Below are 20,620 nucleotides of genomic sequence, written 5' to 3' on the forward strand. Positions count from 1 at the left end.
CTGACTTCAGGCTGTTACAGAGGATATGTGAGAGCCAGAAAAGCAAATCGACCCACCAGTCATAATGGGAAGCATTGAGGAATAGCACACAGTTGCCTGAGGCAGGCTGAATGTCTGTCCCTTCCCACCCTACCTCAGAGGCTCATAGCAAATCACAGTTTGAAAATTCTGAGAAATCCATTCCAGTTCTATTTTGGTGGGCAAGGCAAATTTAGAAAATTGGTAATAAAGTGTTGCCAGTCTCTACTGTCATCTCAATGAACCGCAAACCTAAGCTTCTTTTACTGAGCATGGATTACAAATACAGGGAAAATCATCGAGTCCTGGAATTTTGTTTTTAAAAATTTATCTGCCCATAGTAGAGAGAATTGAACTTATATGTGGCAGAGTCACTTCTCTTTCGAGTATCTGGTTCTAGGAAACTCCACTCTGCCAAATTCTGGCACTCAGCCCCTCTACCAAAGGAGCCATTTCCTATCAATGCTAGAAGGGATAAATGGCCAAGTGTGGTGACTCTCAGCCAACCAAAACCAGTGCTGGCCTTCATGATCTCGAAGTGCAGTGTCACAATTATGTGTGCCTCCTCAGCTCCTCTGATTCCAGGTCCTCTCCAAACTCCTCCATCTCCTGGGCTCCCCTCTTCCCCACCCCTGCCCTCCCTTCTCCCCTCCCCTTGTAGCCTGGACTCATTCAGATGCTTCTGGCTGTGCGCTTCCTCATATCTGCAATTAAAACTTTCCCATCAACAACACTTCGGAGTGGTCATGTCCTTAGTTCACACATCTAGTGCCTAAACCCTCAGCTTATACATCTGGTGCTGAAATCTCTGTGTGGGGGCAGACGTGGATCCCTTTCAAGGGGCCTTGCCTTTCTATGTAAAACAGGCTGCTGACTTGACTCTCCTAAAAGATAAGTGTATCTTTTTTTTTTAACTCCAAATTCTAAAGTCTCCTTCTTCCCCTGCCTCTTTTCTCCCCTGCTGTACCTTTCCAGTGTTATTAAGGGCAGCACTCTGGCTCCTGGAGCCTGCTTTCCCCTCCTGGGTGCCCTTCACAAATGCAGGCTCTCTCTCCCTCCACCTCCTCCCTCCTCTTCTGTTGAGTAAGTTTAACCACCAAACTTTTGCTTTGTCTCTGTTGGCTTTCAGGAGCTTACTATTACTATAAAAGCCAGTCTTCTCAATCTACTGGGCCCCCAAAATATAGAAAACGGACACCTCTCTCTGTGACTTGAGATATTTCTCTCTGATAAGTCTTTCAGTCCATGTGGGGATGCTCCAGATTGACTTTCTTCTCACCAGAACACTTACCCTCTCTCTCAGCCTTTTCTCCTTCCCTGCATGTTCTCAGCTCCCTCCTGAGCTTCCTCTTCTCTGCTAGAAGCTGCCTGCTCTCAGTCTCTCCCTAGCTTGCTGCAGCCTGCTGCTTCTTCCTTTTACCACCCTCACCCCCACCTCTGCCCAGGCCTCCATGATACAGCAATCCTCACTGGGGTGGAGTTCCTGTTTGCAACCCTGTCCCTCCCGCCTTTCAGCTTCTTCCTTACTAGAACCTTCCTTCTGGTGGAGTTCCTGGTTTTGCCCTTTTCCCTTTTGCTCTTTGGACCCAGAGATTGTATGAAGTAAAAGGCTTGACCTTAGTTTAGCTCAATAGCCCCAAACTGATTTGCAAATTCCTACATGTTGTAAAACATTTGCCATCATACAAATAATCTCGAAAAGTCTCCTCTCTCTAAAGCTTTTGCTACTTTCCACTCTTGAAAACACTTGATCTCTATGTTTTTTTCTCTCTGATCTCAAAAATTCTCTTAAAACTATTAAGTAAACTCTGTAACAAAAGCTAGCTTAAAACTTGTAACCAAAAGCTAATAATTAAAAAAACAAAAAAAAATACAAAAGACAAAATTACACCTAGGTAATCCTAATTTTCTACATAGCACTATGTAGACATGTTTAGAAAAACAGATGTTACAGCATAATATATATGTGTGGTGTGTGTGTGTGTGGTGTGTGTGTGTGTGTGTGTGTGTGTGTGTGTGTGTCTGTGTACAATATACAACTCTTGTTAGTACAAACTAACTAAGGCAGCACCCATAAAACATCTTAGACCTCCTGAGCCCCAAGATTGTCATAGTGTCTCTTTTTACACTAAGGAGGCAGCTGCAGGTCTCAAAGACATTTTGGATTAGGATGGCTCTTCATATGATGGTGGAGAGAGTTAAAATTTATAAATGGCAGTGTTAGCAAAATGACTTTTCTTTGCCTTACACAGTACATTAGAAACAGTAAACTCTAAGCTAAGGACTTTAAGACGAGCCTAAAGCAACAGCAATATCAACCAACCAAACCCTGCCAGAGCTCCCAGGGTCTAAACCACCAACCAATGAGTACACATTGAGGGACCCATGACTCCTGCCACATATGTGGCAGAGAATGCTGTTGTCCAGCATCAATGGGAGGAAAAGCCCTTGGTCCTGTGAAGGCTTGTTTCCCCAATGTTGGGTATTGCCTGGGGGTTGAGGTTGGAGTGGGTGGATGGGAGTGGGAGCATCCTCATAGAAGCAGGGGGAGGAGGGGTTATGGGAGTGGGGGAAAACAAGATGTGCCTAAAGCAATGCTCTGCTTTAGAGAAGAAAGGGGAAAGGGGGGTAGAGAGAAGGAGAGGTAGGTGGATATGGTTAGTTTTTACTGCTATGTGACTTATGAAATAAAATTTCATGCATCTTTCTAAGACAAAAATATAGAATATAATTGAAAATGTACAGAGTAATATTAATGGGATACAAAGTTCAATCACGTGAGCCTTTGTACATATTTACGTTTTACTTCAAGTACTGCTTGTAACAACTCTAAAGAGTGGTTGGGGATGAGTGGAATTCTTTTGAAAGTCAGCATGCTTGCCCTACCTCTGCCCGTGAATAAACAACTATCCTAGAATTTGCTCCTTTGCAACCACAAAAGGACAGAACACCCAATGTTAGTCATTAGTTTTTGAGTAATAGACGTCTGATTTAACTTTTCTTAGCCACTTTCTATTTTAGTATGCCCTGGCAAATTATGTAAGAGTCATAATTGGGCAGGGAACTCACTTGAGAAGAAGGCAGATATGTTACAAAAGCAGAGGCTCGGAACATCTCAGTGTTCTGCCAGTACTGTGATGTTCCTATGAAAAACAGCCGCTCCAGCTTGTTATAGTAATGTAAGAAAAGCTCCTAGAAAATGCAGATATATTCCCGAGGGTCCACATTTCTGTTTGTGGCTTTTTTATATCATATTTAAGACATGGGTGGCTACAGTTTTCCTTCTTCATGGGGTATTATGATTTTGAAGTTTTGATTTGTGCAGGTGCAGGCCTGTTTCATTATTCACCAAAGAATAATCCTGGTAGTTTCTTATATTAATAATTTGAGTGTTTTTCTGGTGTGTATGGTGTGGGATGGCTTTTGTGTGCTCCCTTGGCCTACTTCACTTGATCAGTTTCAGCAGCTGTTTTGCCTTAGGTCATTAGGTAGTAAATAAGCATACAAAGTAAGTCTTGGATTTATTTAATGAGTGCAGTCCTTTTACACCCTTAGGCCATCATGCCTGGTCTGTGTTCCTGACATCTAAACAGGCAGCTGCAAAGACAACGAGCAAAGGATTAATCTCTGCTTATATACATGTCCTGTCCTGACACTTGAGTTAGGCCTGCAATACTCTCCCTTCACTCTCAGACCTGGCTTCCCTGCACAAAGCCCTCTCCCTAGCCTGGTTGTTTTACCCATAAGTCAGCTGACTCTGCTGAAAGTTCTACTCTGTCTGTCTTACTGTGAAGGCCTCCTGGATCTTTGTTCTTTCGAGAAGTCAGTGTGGCTAAAGGAAAATACAGTTGCAGAATGAGATTCAGACAGATTTGAGAACTAAATGTTTTAGCCTTTTCTGATTTGGGCAAGTTATTTGCTGTCTGTCTGACTTTTTTGTTGTTTGTTTTGGTTTTGGTTTTGTAATTAAGCATTTAGTCCTGGGTGAGTTATGTTGCTAATCTTCTATTTTATGAAATAATATTGGTCTCTATCTTTGTCATCTCTACCTCACCCCCTTGTCCCAGTTTCTTCCCTTGTTCCTTCTTTTCACTTCCATTTTTTTTTCTTTCATCCTTCTATCCTTGTGTGTTCCCTTGCCTGCTACCTTTTGGAGTAGTTCATTAGATATGAGAAAAATGACTAAATTTCTCAGGAAGTTTGAGAATCATTTATTGTATTAATTCATATGTTCATTTAAGTCTGCAAAGTAACTCAAGGAAATGAAGTAGGAGAAAATGTCTGTGTGTTAAAAATGACTTTACTTAAAGATCCTGTGGAATATACATATATATGATTCACTTTTAATTTATTTATTGACTGATTTTCTTGCATGGACATGTACATTCCTAAGAAGCAAAAATCTGAACCCAGGTTTTCCACAAGAGGAAAAATTGGTCTTAACCCCTGAGCCATTCCACCCCCTCCCCGAAGAAAGATCAGGTTTTTTAAAGGTTGTGGGATGGAGCATGTTTTAAGTGTCATATTGGAAACATAACACTAGGAAAAATGGAAGTATGGTGAGCTGTCAGGCTAATTCACAGTGATAACACAAGGTGGTGTTTTGAAACCCAAAGTACAACGACATTATGTAAGTCTTATTTTAATGTTTCACTACAATTTTTGTTTGTTTTGTTTTTTTGAGACAGGGTTTCTTTGTAGAGCCTTGGCTATCCTAGAAATCTCTGTAGATCAGACTGGCCTAGCACTCAGAGAAATCAGCTTGTCTCTGCCTCTAGAATAATGGGATTAAATACATGTGCCACCATTATCTAGCCCTTAAAAAATCTTTAAGAAAAAGTAGGATAAGTAAGTTGTATTTTGCCATTTTGAGATCTCTTTCTTAATAACTGAATAGACTGTGTTTTAAAGATGAATATTAGAACTATGATGCTTTGTATACTTTTATTTAAAATTTAAGGCATTTTTGATACTTTCATACTAAAAAATTAAATGTGTGAACCTAATGGACAGGTTCAATGCTGTAATATAACCAGGCATTGAATATAGCTGGAAGAACTCTTAACAAAGACTTAAAAATGTCTGGGAGGAGATGACATTTAACCAGGTCTTTAACTCTACTGAAGAGTTAACCAAGAAGTGGCAGGGGGATGGATACAAGAGCAGTTTATGTCTGGGTATACATGGATACAGATATGTCTTGTGCAAGGGCTTAAACATAGTTTAATGTGGGCTGTAGATAGTGCATGTGCTGTGCTTCTAGTTAGATCTGCTAAATAATGTTATAGATTTAATGTATTCATAATGATTTCAAGACACACACACACACACACACACATATATATATATATGTTCATTTCCTCTCAAATAGCAAAAGCAAGTTTTACCTAATCAGTAAACACAAACTAAAAATTATTTTAATCCCTCAAATAGGCTACCTGAATCCATTGGTGAGAAATATGATGGCCCCAACACGCCCAGCCCCTCTAATGTCATAATTTAAATTTTCATGGGCTTGTGGGAAATTTAACTGTTGGAACTTTATTTATTCATTTGCAGTATGAGATTAATAAGAGGTATCTCACAGAATTGTCATAAAGTTAACAGTAGGTCTTATAAGAATAAAGAGACACTGTACTATCGAATGGAATGCCTGTAGTTATTAAATGAAAGTCAAAAGGTATTCTACTCATTTGTCTTCCAAAGAATGTTACATTGATCTTAAGACTTCATTTCTGTATCCTTGAAAATTTATATGTCAATGTACTTTTATGAACAATTACTGAAACTAGGAAAAATTTTTGCTAAACTTACATATGTTGTAATTGAGCTTGAAAAATCAGTATTGGCTAGTAGTTAAAACATGAATTACCAGAGATGTGAGTGACTGCCTAAGTTATGTAGGATTTATTTATTTACTTATTTATTTATTATTTGATTTATTGCTTTCCTAAATTTCTTTTAGAATTTTTTTACTTCATCTGAGCAAAGTATTCTGAAATAATTTCTAATCGTATAGCTGTTCTTAACATTTGTCCGGGATCTTATATCTAAAGGAGCTACAGGCAACAGATCTATCTTGCAATTCGTTGTGAAGAAGTCTTTCTCCTATTTCTCCCACTCAAAGAGCTCATAAATACCTTCAAAACAAAAGTGGCAGTTACTTGAAAGATTATAATAAATCTTGAAGACCCTGACAGAAATTAGTCTGAAAAGAACTCTGCGAGATGAACTCATTGCAAGCCAACGATAGCCTTCACATGTATCTGAAGCGCAGTCAAAGCTAGATGAATCAGAATTTCTGGGAGCAGAGAATGGGTATTGGTGTACTTTTAACAGTTTTACTTAAAGGGTTGTAGGTGGGGACCATTGATTTGGGTCTTGTAGTTTTCTCTAGATCACACATTACCTGAAGTAGGCAAAATGTTTCTTAGCAACAGTTGTGAAGATGTATGTGTTAATGAGACTCTGTTAGTTCTAGCATCATCAGGAAGTTTATGCACATGCTGGTATGAATTACCTCTCATCTGAGTTAAAAGCTACTGAAGTCAATACTATCTGTGTATTCTCCCTGACCAAAAAAGTGAAGAAATGGAAAAAAAGCCACAAAAAGTGACTTGTGAAGATAGCCACTTGTCATAAATAAGTGTGTAAACAATTCATTTTATTGTCACCCAACTTTTCAAGACCGGTGCCCAGATTCTTAACATAAAAGAAGTGAACATGAATTTATTCCTCCTTTGGATGCTAGGTATGCTCCCTCCCCCCACCCCCACACACCTGGATGCAGCATCCCAGGCAGAGGGTACCATTTGCTCCAGAGTCTGAGTGCCTCAGTGAGCCATCACTGAGGAGTGTCAAATCAGCCTCACAGTGAACAGTGTTCGCCTTGGCTCTGGGGAATTTTCGTTCCACTAGAGTCTAGATTTGGCATCTGAAGTCACTAGAGACATAGTACATGCTGTCTCATTAAAAGAGACTCTAACTTTGTGAGGATCTGAACTGCTGAAGGAAGAGGAGAGAAAGATGCTTTAAATAAAACATTTCTTTAGAAAGAGGCCCAGGTGATGGAAAGCAAGGCTTGCAAGGCTCCAGTGATGGGGTGAATGTACTAGCAAACGACTAGGATCCAGTCACCTCCATTCATTGTCCAGACCACAGATGAAGTTGGTAGTCATAGGGGAGGAAGTTACACTCACACAGAACCCCTAGTAGATGTCAAAGGTGAAAGGTGAACAGAAAGCTTTCTATCACCCTGGTGCTTTCCCTCTTTCATATCTACTGTAGGAACCACGTGGCTCTAAGGTCATTGTGGGTCTGAGCTCTTTATAGCTCTAGGACAGGACTGTATCCATTGAGTGGATTCTACCTGCGGGCTATCAGGGCTATGCTTGGCCAGCAGTGGTTAGTTACAGAAGGAAAGGGAACATAGGGTTGGAAATTAGAACAGAAAGCAACTTCATTCAAATGGAAAGGTTTGTAAAAAGATGGGAGCCGGTGGAAATCCTGGAGAAGATACAGAAAAGAAAATCCGAGACTATCTTTTTCATCAAAATGTCCTTTGTGAATGGATCCACTGTGAATCGACTTTTTTGATGCTTTCTTCTCAGACTCCACAAACTGCTAAACTGTGAAAATAAATTTTTAGTATTTGAAACTCAACTTAAGATAATTGGTTGTGGTCCAAAGAGAATAAATACTGTGATATAAAATTAATGGATTTTAAAACAAGCTCCATTATTAACAAATCCTTTCTGAAAAGTCTTGGACTTGGTGACTTTGGTCAGCTGACTTAGGCTGTGGATACAAGAGCTCTGAGGCATCATTACTCCTCTCTGGAAAGCTTTTGCTTGGGGAGGAAGATGGGTAAACAGTATACAGGATGAGGAGAATGTTGCTCAAAGGAAAAGAAAAACAATCTTTCTATTAAGTCCACCTGCTTCTGTGAAAGATGAGTTGCAGGAATGGCGAACATGCTACCTGGTACACAGCAGATCAGCCTGAATATTGTTGATGACTAGAAGAAGAGCATTGTGTGACAACTGCATGTACCATTTCTTTTTCATTCACATTTTAGTGCATTGCAAAAACGGTGTTGTGTGTCTGCTCTTGTGAGGATCCACAGCTCTATCCTAATGACTTAGAACACACTCTGCAGCTTCAGGTTGCCATTTAGAGGACAGCGCCTTGAGAGAAGCATGCTTTTTTGAGATCTCATGCTCACAGGATGATTCCAGTATCAAACTCATCTATAGTGGTTTTCTATTTCTTTTTGTGGTTTGTATTAATTGATAATATCCCCACACACCCAAAATATGAAATGCGTCTACTGCTTTATTCTTGAGATAAACTCCAGGTAGAATTTGTTAGGTGTTACTTCTTTAGATATTTGAAGGGCTTCTCTGGGATGCCAGTGGGAGACTTGGGGGTGAGGAAGGTACACAGAGCAAGAGACAGAGCAAGAGACAGACTCACATAACTTTGTGTTGTGATACTGTTTTTCGCTTTAAGATCTTTCCCACCCTAATTGCTTATGCTGCTGCAGCCAGCACCCAATGGAGCTGTGTTCTGGGTTCATGAAATCATTTTCTTTCTCTTCATTGCAGTCTCCAGTCAGAGCTGATAGCTGTGCGCAATTTTAGTCGATTGCCATGGGGGTGGGGTGAGGAGTGTATTTTCCTCAGAGGAACAGAACCAGTGTTAGTAAGCACATTTCGTTCAGCTACACGGTGGGTCTGTCAGGGAGAGATGCTAGTGAAGCATCCTGAACACAGCCACCTCACCTTCCTTCCCTTCCATCTCCGTCAGTGTCACCTGCACAAAGCAGTAACATTCCATCCCGTACTTGAATGGCATTTAGGAACACAGAAAGGGTCAGGGTATTTTCAGCTAGGGAATCCCATAGGCTTGAAAAGACTGCCACTGGACTGTTAGGGAGGAGCGGAAGAATCTCATAGTTGGCAAAGTTAATGATGTATATAAAGCCTGGAGAGGAGGGCGGTGAAGTGATTTTAGTGAGTAAAAGCAGTTAAAACTATTCACATAGTGTAAGAATTGTTTAAGCACCAACTCCATACGTCAGATATGTTATCACAGCTAGTAGATTTTGAAGATTTAGAGTAAAAATATTAATATTTGGTGAAACTATAACATACTTTGAAAATTGCTATGACTAAATTATGGGTATCACTTTAATATGTGAAAATTTTACTTAAAATTTTTTAAAGCAAAGAATTACTTTATTATATTTGTAAGCTTATTAGGATCTAGCAGTAATAAATACTTTGTTGTATCAATATAAGCAGAGTTTACCATTCTCATTTCTTTTTTAGTTTCTTTTATGTCCATGAATAAAAACACAAACCCCCTAAAGCTCACCATGGTTTAATTCTCTCTAGATGCTCTACTGTATGTGTATGTACATATATGTATGTGTATAACATTTATATAAATTCTAATGTATAGAAACCAAACAGGTCCACAAAACACCTCTTACCACTCAGAGTCTCTGATTGAAACAGAGCATGGAGTATTACTTTAACTCATTTGGTGGTCCTCCGTTCTCTGCAGTTCACTGTCAGTGCTGTGGAAGGGCCAAACATAACAGATAAGCTGACATTCAGAAGCACATTTAATGTTTTTTATTATAGTTTGGAATACTATGTGGACTAACCTCCAAAATCAGTACCTTACATATTGGAATATTTTTTTTCCTTTGACACCTCACAGTAGTGGTTTAGTTTGGACCTGTTCTTGCTAGAGCCACTTGTAGTTTTATTTTGAGAGGTCAGTGATTAGGTACTCATAGGTAAAGATGACCAAACCTAATGCAGTTTGTATGAATGTGTATCCTAGTACAGTGGCTAGGAGTAGACTAGGATCTGCTGGGTTCACTGATGTACTTAGGAGCAGTCAGTATATACCTTTGATTCAGCAAAGTAAGGGAAACTAGAATAACTGATGCTGGAGCATTGAGTCATCAGCATCTGTAATGTGCTTAGCATAGTGCTTAACACAGAAGCCGCATGTAAGCTGTATTAGTCCTTTATCGTAATAAGATGCATCTTTTGGTTTTAAATCAATGCTGTATGGAGGGGAGGATACAAGATAGAGGTTTTCTGAGTAAGTGGACCAGGAGCTAGCATGTCTATACAAACAGCTACGTTAGTAATTCTAAGAGCGGGATATGAGAAACATGTGTATGTTTCACCTAAGTTTACCTCCTTCTTATTTCTGTCACATTATCATCCATGTTATAATATCACAGTGATGAGTTGTGCACTGTCTGTAAGACACTTTCCATTCTTCAGCTGAAAAACATGTCCTACAAATATACCACTGAAGGTTATTGTGTAAACACTGGGCCTTTTGATTGTTAGCTGGTTTGATTTGGAATCCCTAAAACATCACAAATGGTTTGGCCATAGTTTAGAAGTCTAATAGTCAGTGTGCTGAAAAATAATTGAAGCAATTTGGAAAAAAATACATATATACATACATATGCATACATATACGAATACATACAGACATATATACACATATACATATACATTCATATACATTCATATATATGTATATAAAACATATACATATACATATATATATATAAAACAATGATCTGGCATTTCCAGTTTTATGATGCTATAAAAAAGCAGAAAGCAGCCAGGACATGTTGGACTGTCTAATGGTACTGGCACCTACCAAATGTCACTGGACTTCACAAGGTCATAGAAACTCCACTTTGGTTCGGGGGTACAGACTGTATCCATCTCTGGAGCCCACAGTGTGTATAGAACCAGGGATGTTCATGGTGCTGGTAAAGCTTCCACAGCATTAGTGTTTATATATTGTTAGGATTCCGTGCCATAGAGGCCACATGTATAAGTAAAAAGCGAGACTGTTTCTATGTGTGCCATCCCATCAGAGGCATCTCTAAATAGATCTGGATTTCTGGTGATGACTCTGCAGATGCAACCTGCTGTCACAGCTGCATGTGTATGTGATCTCTCATAAGCAAAAGCTGCTGGAGGGAGACACGATATATTTGTCACAAGAATGTCTGTGATGTGCTGCCTTTCACTTCCTCCCCCTTCCCCCAAGCTACCTACCCAAGGCGCATGCATTCAGAACACCAAGCAGAGGTATAGAGTTTCACTTTTTGTCATTTCCAAGATGATTAATGGAGTTGTGCAATACGAGCTCCTGAGCACTTTGGGAAAGTCACAGTATCCCAGTGAGGTAGAGTGCCTTGATACTGCGTCAGCAAGGAGGGTATTTTGGGATATTGTAAATGTCACTATTGGTTTTAATATACAAGAATCTTCATCATCAAACCTTAGGAATGTTCTACAAAATCCTGCCTAGAATAGCTATTGAGTTCTGTAAATGGCTCTTTAAATAGCTAAAAACTGTTACCTAAAATCTCCCATTTGTGACCAAGTTAAATGTTGATGAAGACAAAGTTTAGTGCATATTAAATGTAACCAGTATCCCTTCAGGTAACCAGTATCCCTTCAAGTAACCAGTATCCCTTCAGGTAACCAGTATCCCTTCAAGTAACAAGTATCCCTTCAAGTAGTGATAAATTACAAAGTCAACAGGCTGTGAGTGAGTATGGAGTGTGTGTGTGTGTGTGTGTGTGTGTGTGTGTGTGTGTGTGTGTGTAATAAGAGCTTGTCATGGGACCAGAAAAGAGGATTCTCAGTGCATTCTATTTCAGCTAAATACTTATTTTATATCTATGATAAACTAACTGTAAGTTGAGATATGATTTATCTCTCACTATCCTCTACTAAATATTTTAACTTTTAGAATATTTACAGAAATATACAAGAAAAATAAGTAAATATTGAAACTCATACTTTCAAGGTTTTTAAAGTTTGCAGCTGTTAGTAATTGACTAAGTTAGAAGTAATAACTCGTCAGCCATATGCTCCTTTTCCTTTGAGTTTCTCAGTATATATTTAGTACTTTATGTTTGAGGAAATTTCCAGAATAAACCCTCCATTTAAAATAGTGAAATGTTTAGAGTACATTGAGCTCTCTTCAGAATGTCAGCTATTGTTAGTCATACATGTCTCTGTCCATGAAGAATCAATGGACTGAAGTCTTCATATCAGGGTAGGTACGTAAATGAGGTTCTTAAGATTAGAACTAAGATTCACGATGGCCCAAAGACTAGAACGATAATCTAATAGATTGGCGTACTGACAAGAAGAATTACAGGTGAGCTTAGAGAGAATCTCTGCCTACCTCCCCCCATTCCCCTTTCGCCTTCACTTCTTCCCTTTCTCTCTCTTTCCTTCTGTTTCTCTGCTCACTAAGAGAGTCAATATGGAACCAAAGACAGAGGAACTCATGAGGATAGTTCTGACTGAAAACTGGAGAGAATAAGACCTTCATCTTGGGTTTTGAGCTTCTAAAACTAGAAAATTTATTTCTGTTTACATGACCCAGTCTGTAGCATTTTTCTTATGGCATCCCTAGCTGACTCATAAAGCCTTTGTTATATTTCACTGGGTAATAATCAATGTTTGTCTTTCACTGGTGATTGTTCTAATGATGGCCAAGGTTGTTCCAAGCTGGGCATGATTGTTTTAGGGGGATGTGGTACAGTCCAAACATCCTGTAGTACTACAACCCACCCAACATTTGTATGTGGTGCTAATTGTCAATAATGCTGATGTTAAGAAAGCTAGTATGTCTTTTTAGGGTGCAGCAAACTTATAAAAACCCTCCATGGGAGCAAGGAAGCTATAAAGGAATACTTACTTATGAACTTCAATGCAATCTGTTTTAGTTGCATTGATTTTTTTCCTCTACATTTGGAAAATCTCATAAAATGATTCCTAATGTTAATTGAATGCACATTCATCTTAAAAAAGAAATTGAAGGATTTATATATGGATGTTGGAAGGGTTTTGGATAAAATATATTTTTCTTACAGTAAATTATATAGACTGTTCTAAATCTCCTACCAGTAAATGGTAGAACTTAAAATTATCATACACATTATGGGCTGTAGCAGTGGCTCAGCGGTTAAAAACAAATCTGTGCTTTCTGATGGCCTAGGTTCAGTTCTCAGTAACCAAATGGTGACTCAGAGTCATCTATCATCTGTAATTCCAGTTCCAGAGGAGATGATACCCTTTGAGCCTCCATGGCCCCAAACACACAGTAACCATATGTACATGAAGTCAATTAAAAATAAAAATTAAGCTATATTAATATCACATAATATCTTATGAGTATCATGAAATGAATAACGAAACAATAAGGTAGATTCATAAGAAAACATTCCTTGGAAGTGAGAAGCTACATGTTTTGATGAGCAGTGACATTAATAATCTTATTTTGGGAAAATATATATCAGCTGGGGAAAAAGAAAGCTGTTAAGTGTCAATTGGAAGCTGCCCATTTCACAGTCAGATTTTCTGGCTAAGAAAGTGCTTCAGAAACATGCCTGTCTCTGCTGTCCCAAAGGAAATACTAGTTTTGTTTTAACCACTGAAATAAATGGTTCTAGTTTGAGGAGCCTTTCTAGAAATCCAGTGGTGCCAAAGGAAGCTGGGACAGGCCTCTAGGGTGGCACCCCTATAATTTAGAGTCCACCAAGATATGACTGGGCAGTGTCTTCCTACTCGTTGTTACCACTTAGCAATATGATAGTACGTCATTTCAGATTCTGACTATACAAGTCATAGTCATCCTTTTATTTCAGGTTAAGAAAAAACATTGAAAACTTAATATTGACCTCTTTGTACTATTAAACTTACCTGCCTTCTAACTAATGTACTGTTTTATTTTCAATCATTGGTAGGTTTTTAAAATAAATATTAAAAATATCTCAGAAACAGCATTTCCGTTTTCCTCAGCTCCTGTCCCTTGACTCACTCGGCCGTATCTCTCTGTCTTGTTGGCTGCTTGGCCCTTACCATATCCTTTATTTTCCCTCTTCATGTGCTTCTCTCATGGGCCACACCCATTCGTTTTCCCCATGTAGTCACTACGTGTGCACATTCATAGAATTGTTTTAAAATGTATTTTCCTAAATCCTAAGGTTGAACAATGAACCACAGATTTGTTTTGAAGACTAAACCCGAAGCTCAAATGTAAAATTTTACTTGTTTAAGTAAAAAAGTTTGTTGTAATATTCATAGCTAAATGAGCTTATCCTTACATTCAGAAACATAAAAACATTAATATGAAAACTAGAGTGTGTTCTCTGTCACTGCTGTTGGTTTCAGTTGTTGAACAGTTACCTTAAAATAAGTTTGCATCAGAATCAACACATGCAAAGCACAAAACTCCCATGCTAATAGAAGGATTAACGTGGAGTTTTCCTTTGGTGGGTGTTGATTAAAGAAGCAACAATGCCTTCATCATTCCTCCATGATCACTGGCATGCTTTGTCCCTGGGCGCTGTCCTGTATTATTTTCAGTACTTTTTAAAGGCACAGTGCTTAATTGAACTGTTTTGTTTATTCTTATTTTAAAACTTCAAGGAAAGAGAAAATAATCAGAGTTATTGAGTGCCCACTATGCCAGTTACCATGTATAAAGCCGACCTGAGCTCTTCTAGGCTTCCGTTACCACAGTGGCAGCGTCTGCTATAGTTATTCTGTAAAGAAGATGTGGCCCCATAGAGTTCACTGATTTCCATGAAGTCACACAAGCAAGTAGCAAAGCCACTCAAAAGCAGTCTTTGTACTGTTCCAATGTATGTGCAACTACATGTGCCTGTAAAACCAAACAAAAATATATTTTGCAGGCTGGGAACTTGGCTCACAGGGACTGCAGGGCAGGCATGAGGATCTGTGTCTGAAACACCGGCTCCGCATGAGGAGCTAGGCATGGCTGTGCTTACATGTAATGGCAGGATTGGGAGGGAGGAATAGAGAATCCCTGTAGCTGCCTGGCCAGCCAGCCAGTGTCCTCCAGGTGCAGTGAGACACTGTCTCAAAAGACAAGGTAAAAAGCAAGTGATATAAAGACATTGGACACTTGCGCACACACACACCCCCTCACACACACACACACACACACACTCTCACACAAAATGTCTTTTATGTTTTCATGTTTTTAAATCCTGTATCCCAATTCAATTTGTGCTGAGGTGACATATCCAAATGATTGAAAAGAACAACTCCTACAGATTTGACTTTGGGCTTGTGTTTTAATGCCTTTTTCTACATATTATGGTGCCAAATACAAACACAATGAATGTGTACATGGATCTCCCGGCCTTCACAACCTGCCTTCTACTGTGTGTGTGTGTGTGTGTGTGTGTGTGTGTGTGTGTGTGTGGTGTGTGTGTGTATGCGCGTGTATGCCCACTCGTGTGCAGACATACACATGCCTGAGTGCATATGTGAGTGCACATGTATGTCCGTGCTTAAAGGCATGTGATGAAATTAAATTATTGTCTGAAAAAAGCATTATTCTTAGTCCAGCATAGTATAAAATACAGACTGGGTGTTAAGTTTAGTTTGTAATCTATGTTCCTTAGCACTAGAATGAAGGTAGAGTACAATTCACCTTTGGACGTGTTATTAGGAACCATATCCACTCTCTGTGCAGCTGCTTCCTGGGCGATGGGTCGGGCATCGGGCGGGTGCTGCTGGGGAGATGGATGGGGATGACACTGACTGTGCCTTTATCAGAATTCTCAAAGGAACTCATACTGCTGGTTGGAGGTTTTCATTCTTTTGTGTTTCTAGATTTGTGAGTACTACTCTAGAACGGGATGTTTATTCTGATTTATTTGTGATCTTTCTGTTTGTGGAGCCACAATCATTTATCAGTGCTGTCAACCTCAAACCTGTTTCAAACTCCCTAATAATGGAGTTTATGAAATGTCCCTTACATGGGTCACTGTTACTTTCCCTGTGCATATCAATGCAAATTCCTGTGACTTTGCGCAGAAAGTCTTCTGTAGTGTTTTCTACTATGCCAGAACTACCTAACTCCTTGAAAAAACTCACATCCCTGGCCCTAACTTGTGGGCACCAACACTGTAAGGTAACCCTCACTCATCCTCATGTACGAAACCCCCATAAATACATTGATTTGACAGTTTTAACTCTGGTGGAATTGTTACTTTAATCTGACATTTCTTTATGAGTAGATATTTGTTCAAGTGTCCCCAGGAAATGTCACAGAACAGTGGATGTCCTGTCCAAAACATATTTACAGCTTTATTTTGAAATCAAGGACTCATGACAATAAAACTAAGCCAGGTAAATAGAGTCAGGTGATACCTCTCCCCGCTGAGTAAATGCACAATGGCAGCCATATGTCTAAGCTTCTAAGACGGATGGGCCTGCAAAATAGCACAGCCGGTAAAGGTGCTTGCTGTCGAGTCTAACAGCCTGCACACACGTGATGCAGGGAGAGCACTGACCCCCATAAGTTGTTCTTTGACATCCATAAGAATGCTCTGGCATATAATAAATAAATGTTAAAAACAAAATCCAGAAGTTAGAAAGGATGCACTGGTGCTGAATTTATAGGCAGCACATAAAATCCCTTTCCGTTATTCTAGTCCCAGCTGTGTTCCTAGGTAGAGGGTCTGGGTGCTATGTGGTCAGGAAGTACTGAGAGGGACACTGAGGAAAACAACTGTTCGCGTCCATCCAGTCCATGCTATGCCTCTGCTGTTTGTGGAGCTAAGCTAATTATGACTAAACCATTGGGTCAACTCACCTTCTCATCTGCACCCCAATCCAGTTTTGTGAAAAATCTGAGGTGAAAGTATTGAGAACCAAAAGTTGTGTTAGAACTGTGGTTCTCAACCTCCTCACCCTTCAGTCCTTTAAGATGCTTTCTCATGTTGCAGTGACCATCCCCCCTAACCATAACTTCATAACTGTAATTTGCCTCCTGTTAAGAATCATAATGTAAACATCTGTGTTTTCCAGTGGTCTTAGGTGACCTGCAAAGGGATCATGACCTACAAACTGCGAACCACTGTGCTACAGTCCAATTCTCTTTTATATTGAAATAGGCCTTATGTCTCCGGGAGAACTCGGCCCGGGAGCTCTGTAAACAGAATGTGTGGCCCTTGGGAGCTTATTTACTTCATCCAGTCATGACTTCAGATTGATTTGTGTGTGCTTCATCATGGGGGGCCTAGTTGTTTCTGAGGTTGTTTTTCACTGAGATGCTTTTAAGCTAACAGTGTTCCTATGAGCACAACATATATCAAGCATGGTTATTTGATTGGAACGAGCCACTTTATGAAGCACGGGTCTATCAAAATCTGTACCTAGCACATAAAGTAGAAATCATATCCTGCCAGCGTTGCCTTCTCCTTCCCTTGGATATGCATTTAAGCTGTGGAGGGGACGGGTTTATTGATGTTAGTGGTTTATGCAGTTGGCACAGCTAATGGCTTATAAACTGGAGGTTAGACATGCCCACTCTGGGCTATGATTGAGGGGAAAGCTTTTATAGTAGATATAAGAGAGGGTACAGCTAGAGGCATCCGGAAGTGTCCAGAGCAAGGAGACAGAGTAGTAGTAGAATGAACATGGCCTGAAGACTGGAGTTGTCAGTGAGTTGGGTCAGGAGCCAGAGAGGAGAGCAAACAGAGTGGATAAAGAACACCAAGAGAGGAAAACAAGAGAGAGACAAAAGGCAGAGGGCAGAGAGGCCAGAATGGTAGGATCATAGGGGAAAGCAGCTGGAGCAAGGGACACTGTGGTCTGGGGAAGTTTAGGTTGGGGACTGGAGTCAGTGAAGCTTTAAAAGGACGCAGGTACTTGTGCTACTGAGAGCCCAGAGGCCAGCACTTGTGTGCTCCTAGACGCCACAGATACATGTATGCCTCTGACAGTGGTGAGGAATGGCTCCATTGGTAGAGGGAAACGGGCCAGAATCTGGGGAATGGGGTTTCCTTTGGATATGCAGATGAGGAAAGAAGCTATAGATGGCTGACAGTCCTAACCTCACAGCAGTGCTCTTATTAACACAGTCTAGAGAGCTGTCCTAAAACATCTTACAGTGTGAGAACCTAAATAGAGCCTTTGGCCTAGAATAGTTAGTTTTTATTGTAAGCATCAGTTTTCCAATTTATTCAAAGTAAAATTAAACAAAGTAAAATTTACTTTTCTATAGAAAAAAAAAGTAAAATAGGTTATGGAGAGCTTAATCCGTGGTATCCTGTGAAGGAACAAGCAGTTCCACCCTAGATTCTCTGGTGAAAATCTTTTCAATGTAGTTGTTGAGATTGCCAAACAGTATGTTAGTATGAATGAAGCAGTTCCCACGGTCTGACACATTATAGACTGTAATAAGTGCTTCTGATGAGCCATCCAGGAAGACACAAACTTATTATATGCACACAGTTATTATTCGTTAGGGACTTATCTGTTTCTACCTTTCTTGTTGTCAGTTCTTTGCATAGTATGTCATTTTCACAGTTTGGGGTCATAGGACAATATTTGAAAGGCTCAGATCTAACCAGTATTTGACTATCCTTTAAACCTCTTTGCCGTGAGAATAAGGTAGCTCTCTTTTAGCCATGGACTCTCCAATGTCTGGGACTTTGTAACAGTTCTCATTTAATTTGCTCTGGGGTCCCTTTGGAGTCGTATTTCCTGGAGGAACAATGTTCTGTGAGTCCTCTAAGCTAGTTTGTTCGAACTCAGTAGAGATAAAACACCAATGATGAGCTTTCATGATTCTTTTCATGACTTCATGATGTCAGTGAAGATGTAGCCAGCTTAAGGTTCTTTACTTGACTTTTGTGTTTTAGGCTCACTTTTAAATCAGTAAACTTTTAAACTGGAAAGAGTGACACTGAAATTATTAAACTGAAGAAACTTCATTGAGCTTTTAAACTTTTCAGATGTCTTAAATCTTCATTTTAATAATACCTGTGCAGTCGAATTCATTACTTTCTCTTAATGTGTAAAAATGCTGTGAATGATAAATTGTGGGGAAAACTCATAGATTTGAATGACTTGTTTGCATGTCATTCCTACAGTTTACTCATTTGATGTTATTTAACAATGGTTCTTGCTTCTTTTATCTTTTAGGGTCGTTGCTCCAGAGAAAACTGCAAATATCTTCATCCACCCCCTCATTTAAAAACACAATTGGAGATAAATGGGCGGAATAACTTGATTCAGCAGAAGAACATGGCCATGCTGGCCCAGCAAATGCAGTTAGCCAACGCCATGATGCCCGGTGCCCCACTGCAGCCCGTGGTGAGCTCACTTTCCACCCACCCCTGTCTGTGTGGTCAAGTGTTCCGTGTCTGTCCTGAAGCAGTGACTGTATGCAGAGGTAGTGGTGGTGGTGGCAGTTAACTTGCAGCATGAACCTGGTGTTTATTAAAGTAGCCATCAAACTTGGTTTAGTTAAAATACATTCCAAATTTCCTTTAAAGATGATAATGATATTTTTCTTAAAAACGAAAGAAAGAAAACTGATAAATGATAAATATGTCTTTAATTTTGAGACTATTCCTTCCTTGTTCCTTTCCTTGAAGAGAATCCCGGTTGTTTTCTTTCTCAAAAAGGAGACTGTGGAAAACTTAACTTGAAATTACTCCGTGGTCAAAAATGGTAGGCAGTTTTTCACAGCGACGAGTCATAAGCATGGCTTGGAAGTCTCATCAGAAGAAAACTAATCAAAATGACAGAACCCAAGGGCCTTTGAAAAGTAGCTATGACTGATCATAGGCACTTAATGTTTTCCTAGCCATGTGTGTTGGTAACTTGTTTATGAATACACATACCTATTTAAATGTTTAGATTTTTGATGTGCATGTGGTTAATGACTTTAATAATCTTATCTATGTAATAGTTAATGTTTGGTTAAAATGGTGTTTATGCTAATATTATACAGAAATCCTGTTACATATGTGATAAAAGTTATAGTGATCACAATATGTCTGGTTAATTTATCGCTAACATATTATGAACTTATAAGGTCATGAGAACACATGTTTTTCTAGTTTGTTAATTGTAGCATGTGTGCTAACTGATTTTTTTTCCTAATACATTTTAACACCTAAACTCAATGTAATTATCATTCTCTCTTAGAACTTAATGCAACAATCATTCCAAAAAAGAGGGGGGGATTGCATTTCGAGGTGGGAGGGATCCCCATATTACACCGGCAGTGATACCAATTATCAATACTGTACAGTCGAGGTGAGAGAATATTATAATTAATTCTCTATCATGTTAATCTGACTTTTATTTTATGACATTATTGGGGGCTCAGTTAAAATGTGATATCTTTATTTTTATGGCATCTCCTTATTTTATATATCTTTACGGTGATATCATAAATATTTTCATTTGGTTAAGAATGTTTTGTATAATCATTTTTTCTTACAGAAAATTCAGTTCTAAATATCTCTTTTGCATTTGGCCCTCATGTATGGTTTCAAAGATCTAGAACAGTTTCTACTTTAGTACATAAGGTTACCTCTCCTTGAAGTGAGGTCCTTTTTTCCACTTAAACCTCTAAATCATACTTACTGGCGTTCTGTGCTCTCTGTGACCCAGAGCACCTCTGAATCAGGCCAGTGTGGGTCTGGAATGGAGGAGACCAGTCTCCGATGCAGCCCTGAGAAGTTAGTTCTCCG

At 39.4% G+C, this 20,620-nt stretch overlaps 1 protein-coding gene across 50 annotated transcripts in view; it reads left to right on the forward strand.

Moving 5' to 3' along the window:
- The window catches only part of Mbnl1 (muscleblind-like splicing regulator 1), a 174,567-nt gene that overhangs the window by 121,262 nt on the left and 32,685 nt on the right, over window positions 1-20,620 (forward strand). For 28 of the 50 annotated variants that reach the window (XM_063281386.1, XM_063281390.1, XM_063281392.1 and 25 more), the window contains one exon: window positions 19,059-19,229. In XM_063281386.1, the coding sequence (XP_063137456.1) occupies window positions 19,059-19,229 (171 nt within the window). Of the gene's footprint in view, window positions 1-19,058; window positions 19,230-20,069; window positions 20,181-20,620 lie in introns of all 50 variants that reach the window. The other 22 variants (XM_039101827.2, XM_063281382.1, XM_039101852.2 and 19 more) reach the window with 1 other exon arrangement.

The sequence above is a fragment of the Rattus norvegicus genome, chromosome 2, assembly GCF_036323735.1.
Source record: "Rattus norvegicus strain BN/NHsdMcwi chromosome 2, GRCr8, whole genome shotgun sequence".
Taxonomy (NCBI): domain Eukaryota; kingdom Metazoa; phylum Chordata; class Mammalia; order Rodentia; family Muridae; genus Rattus; species Rattus norvegicus.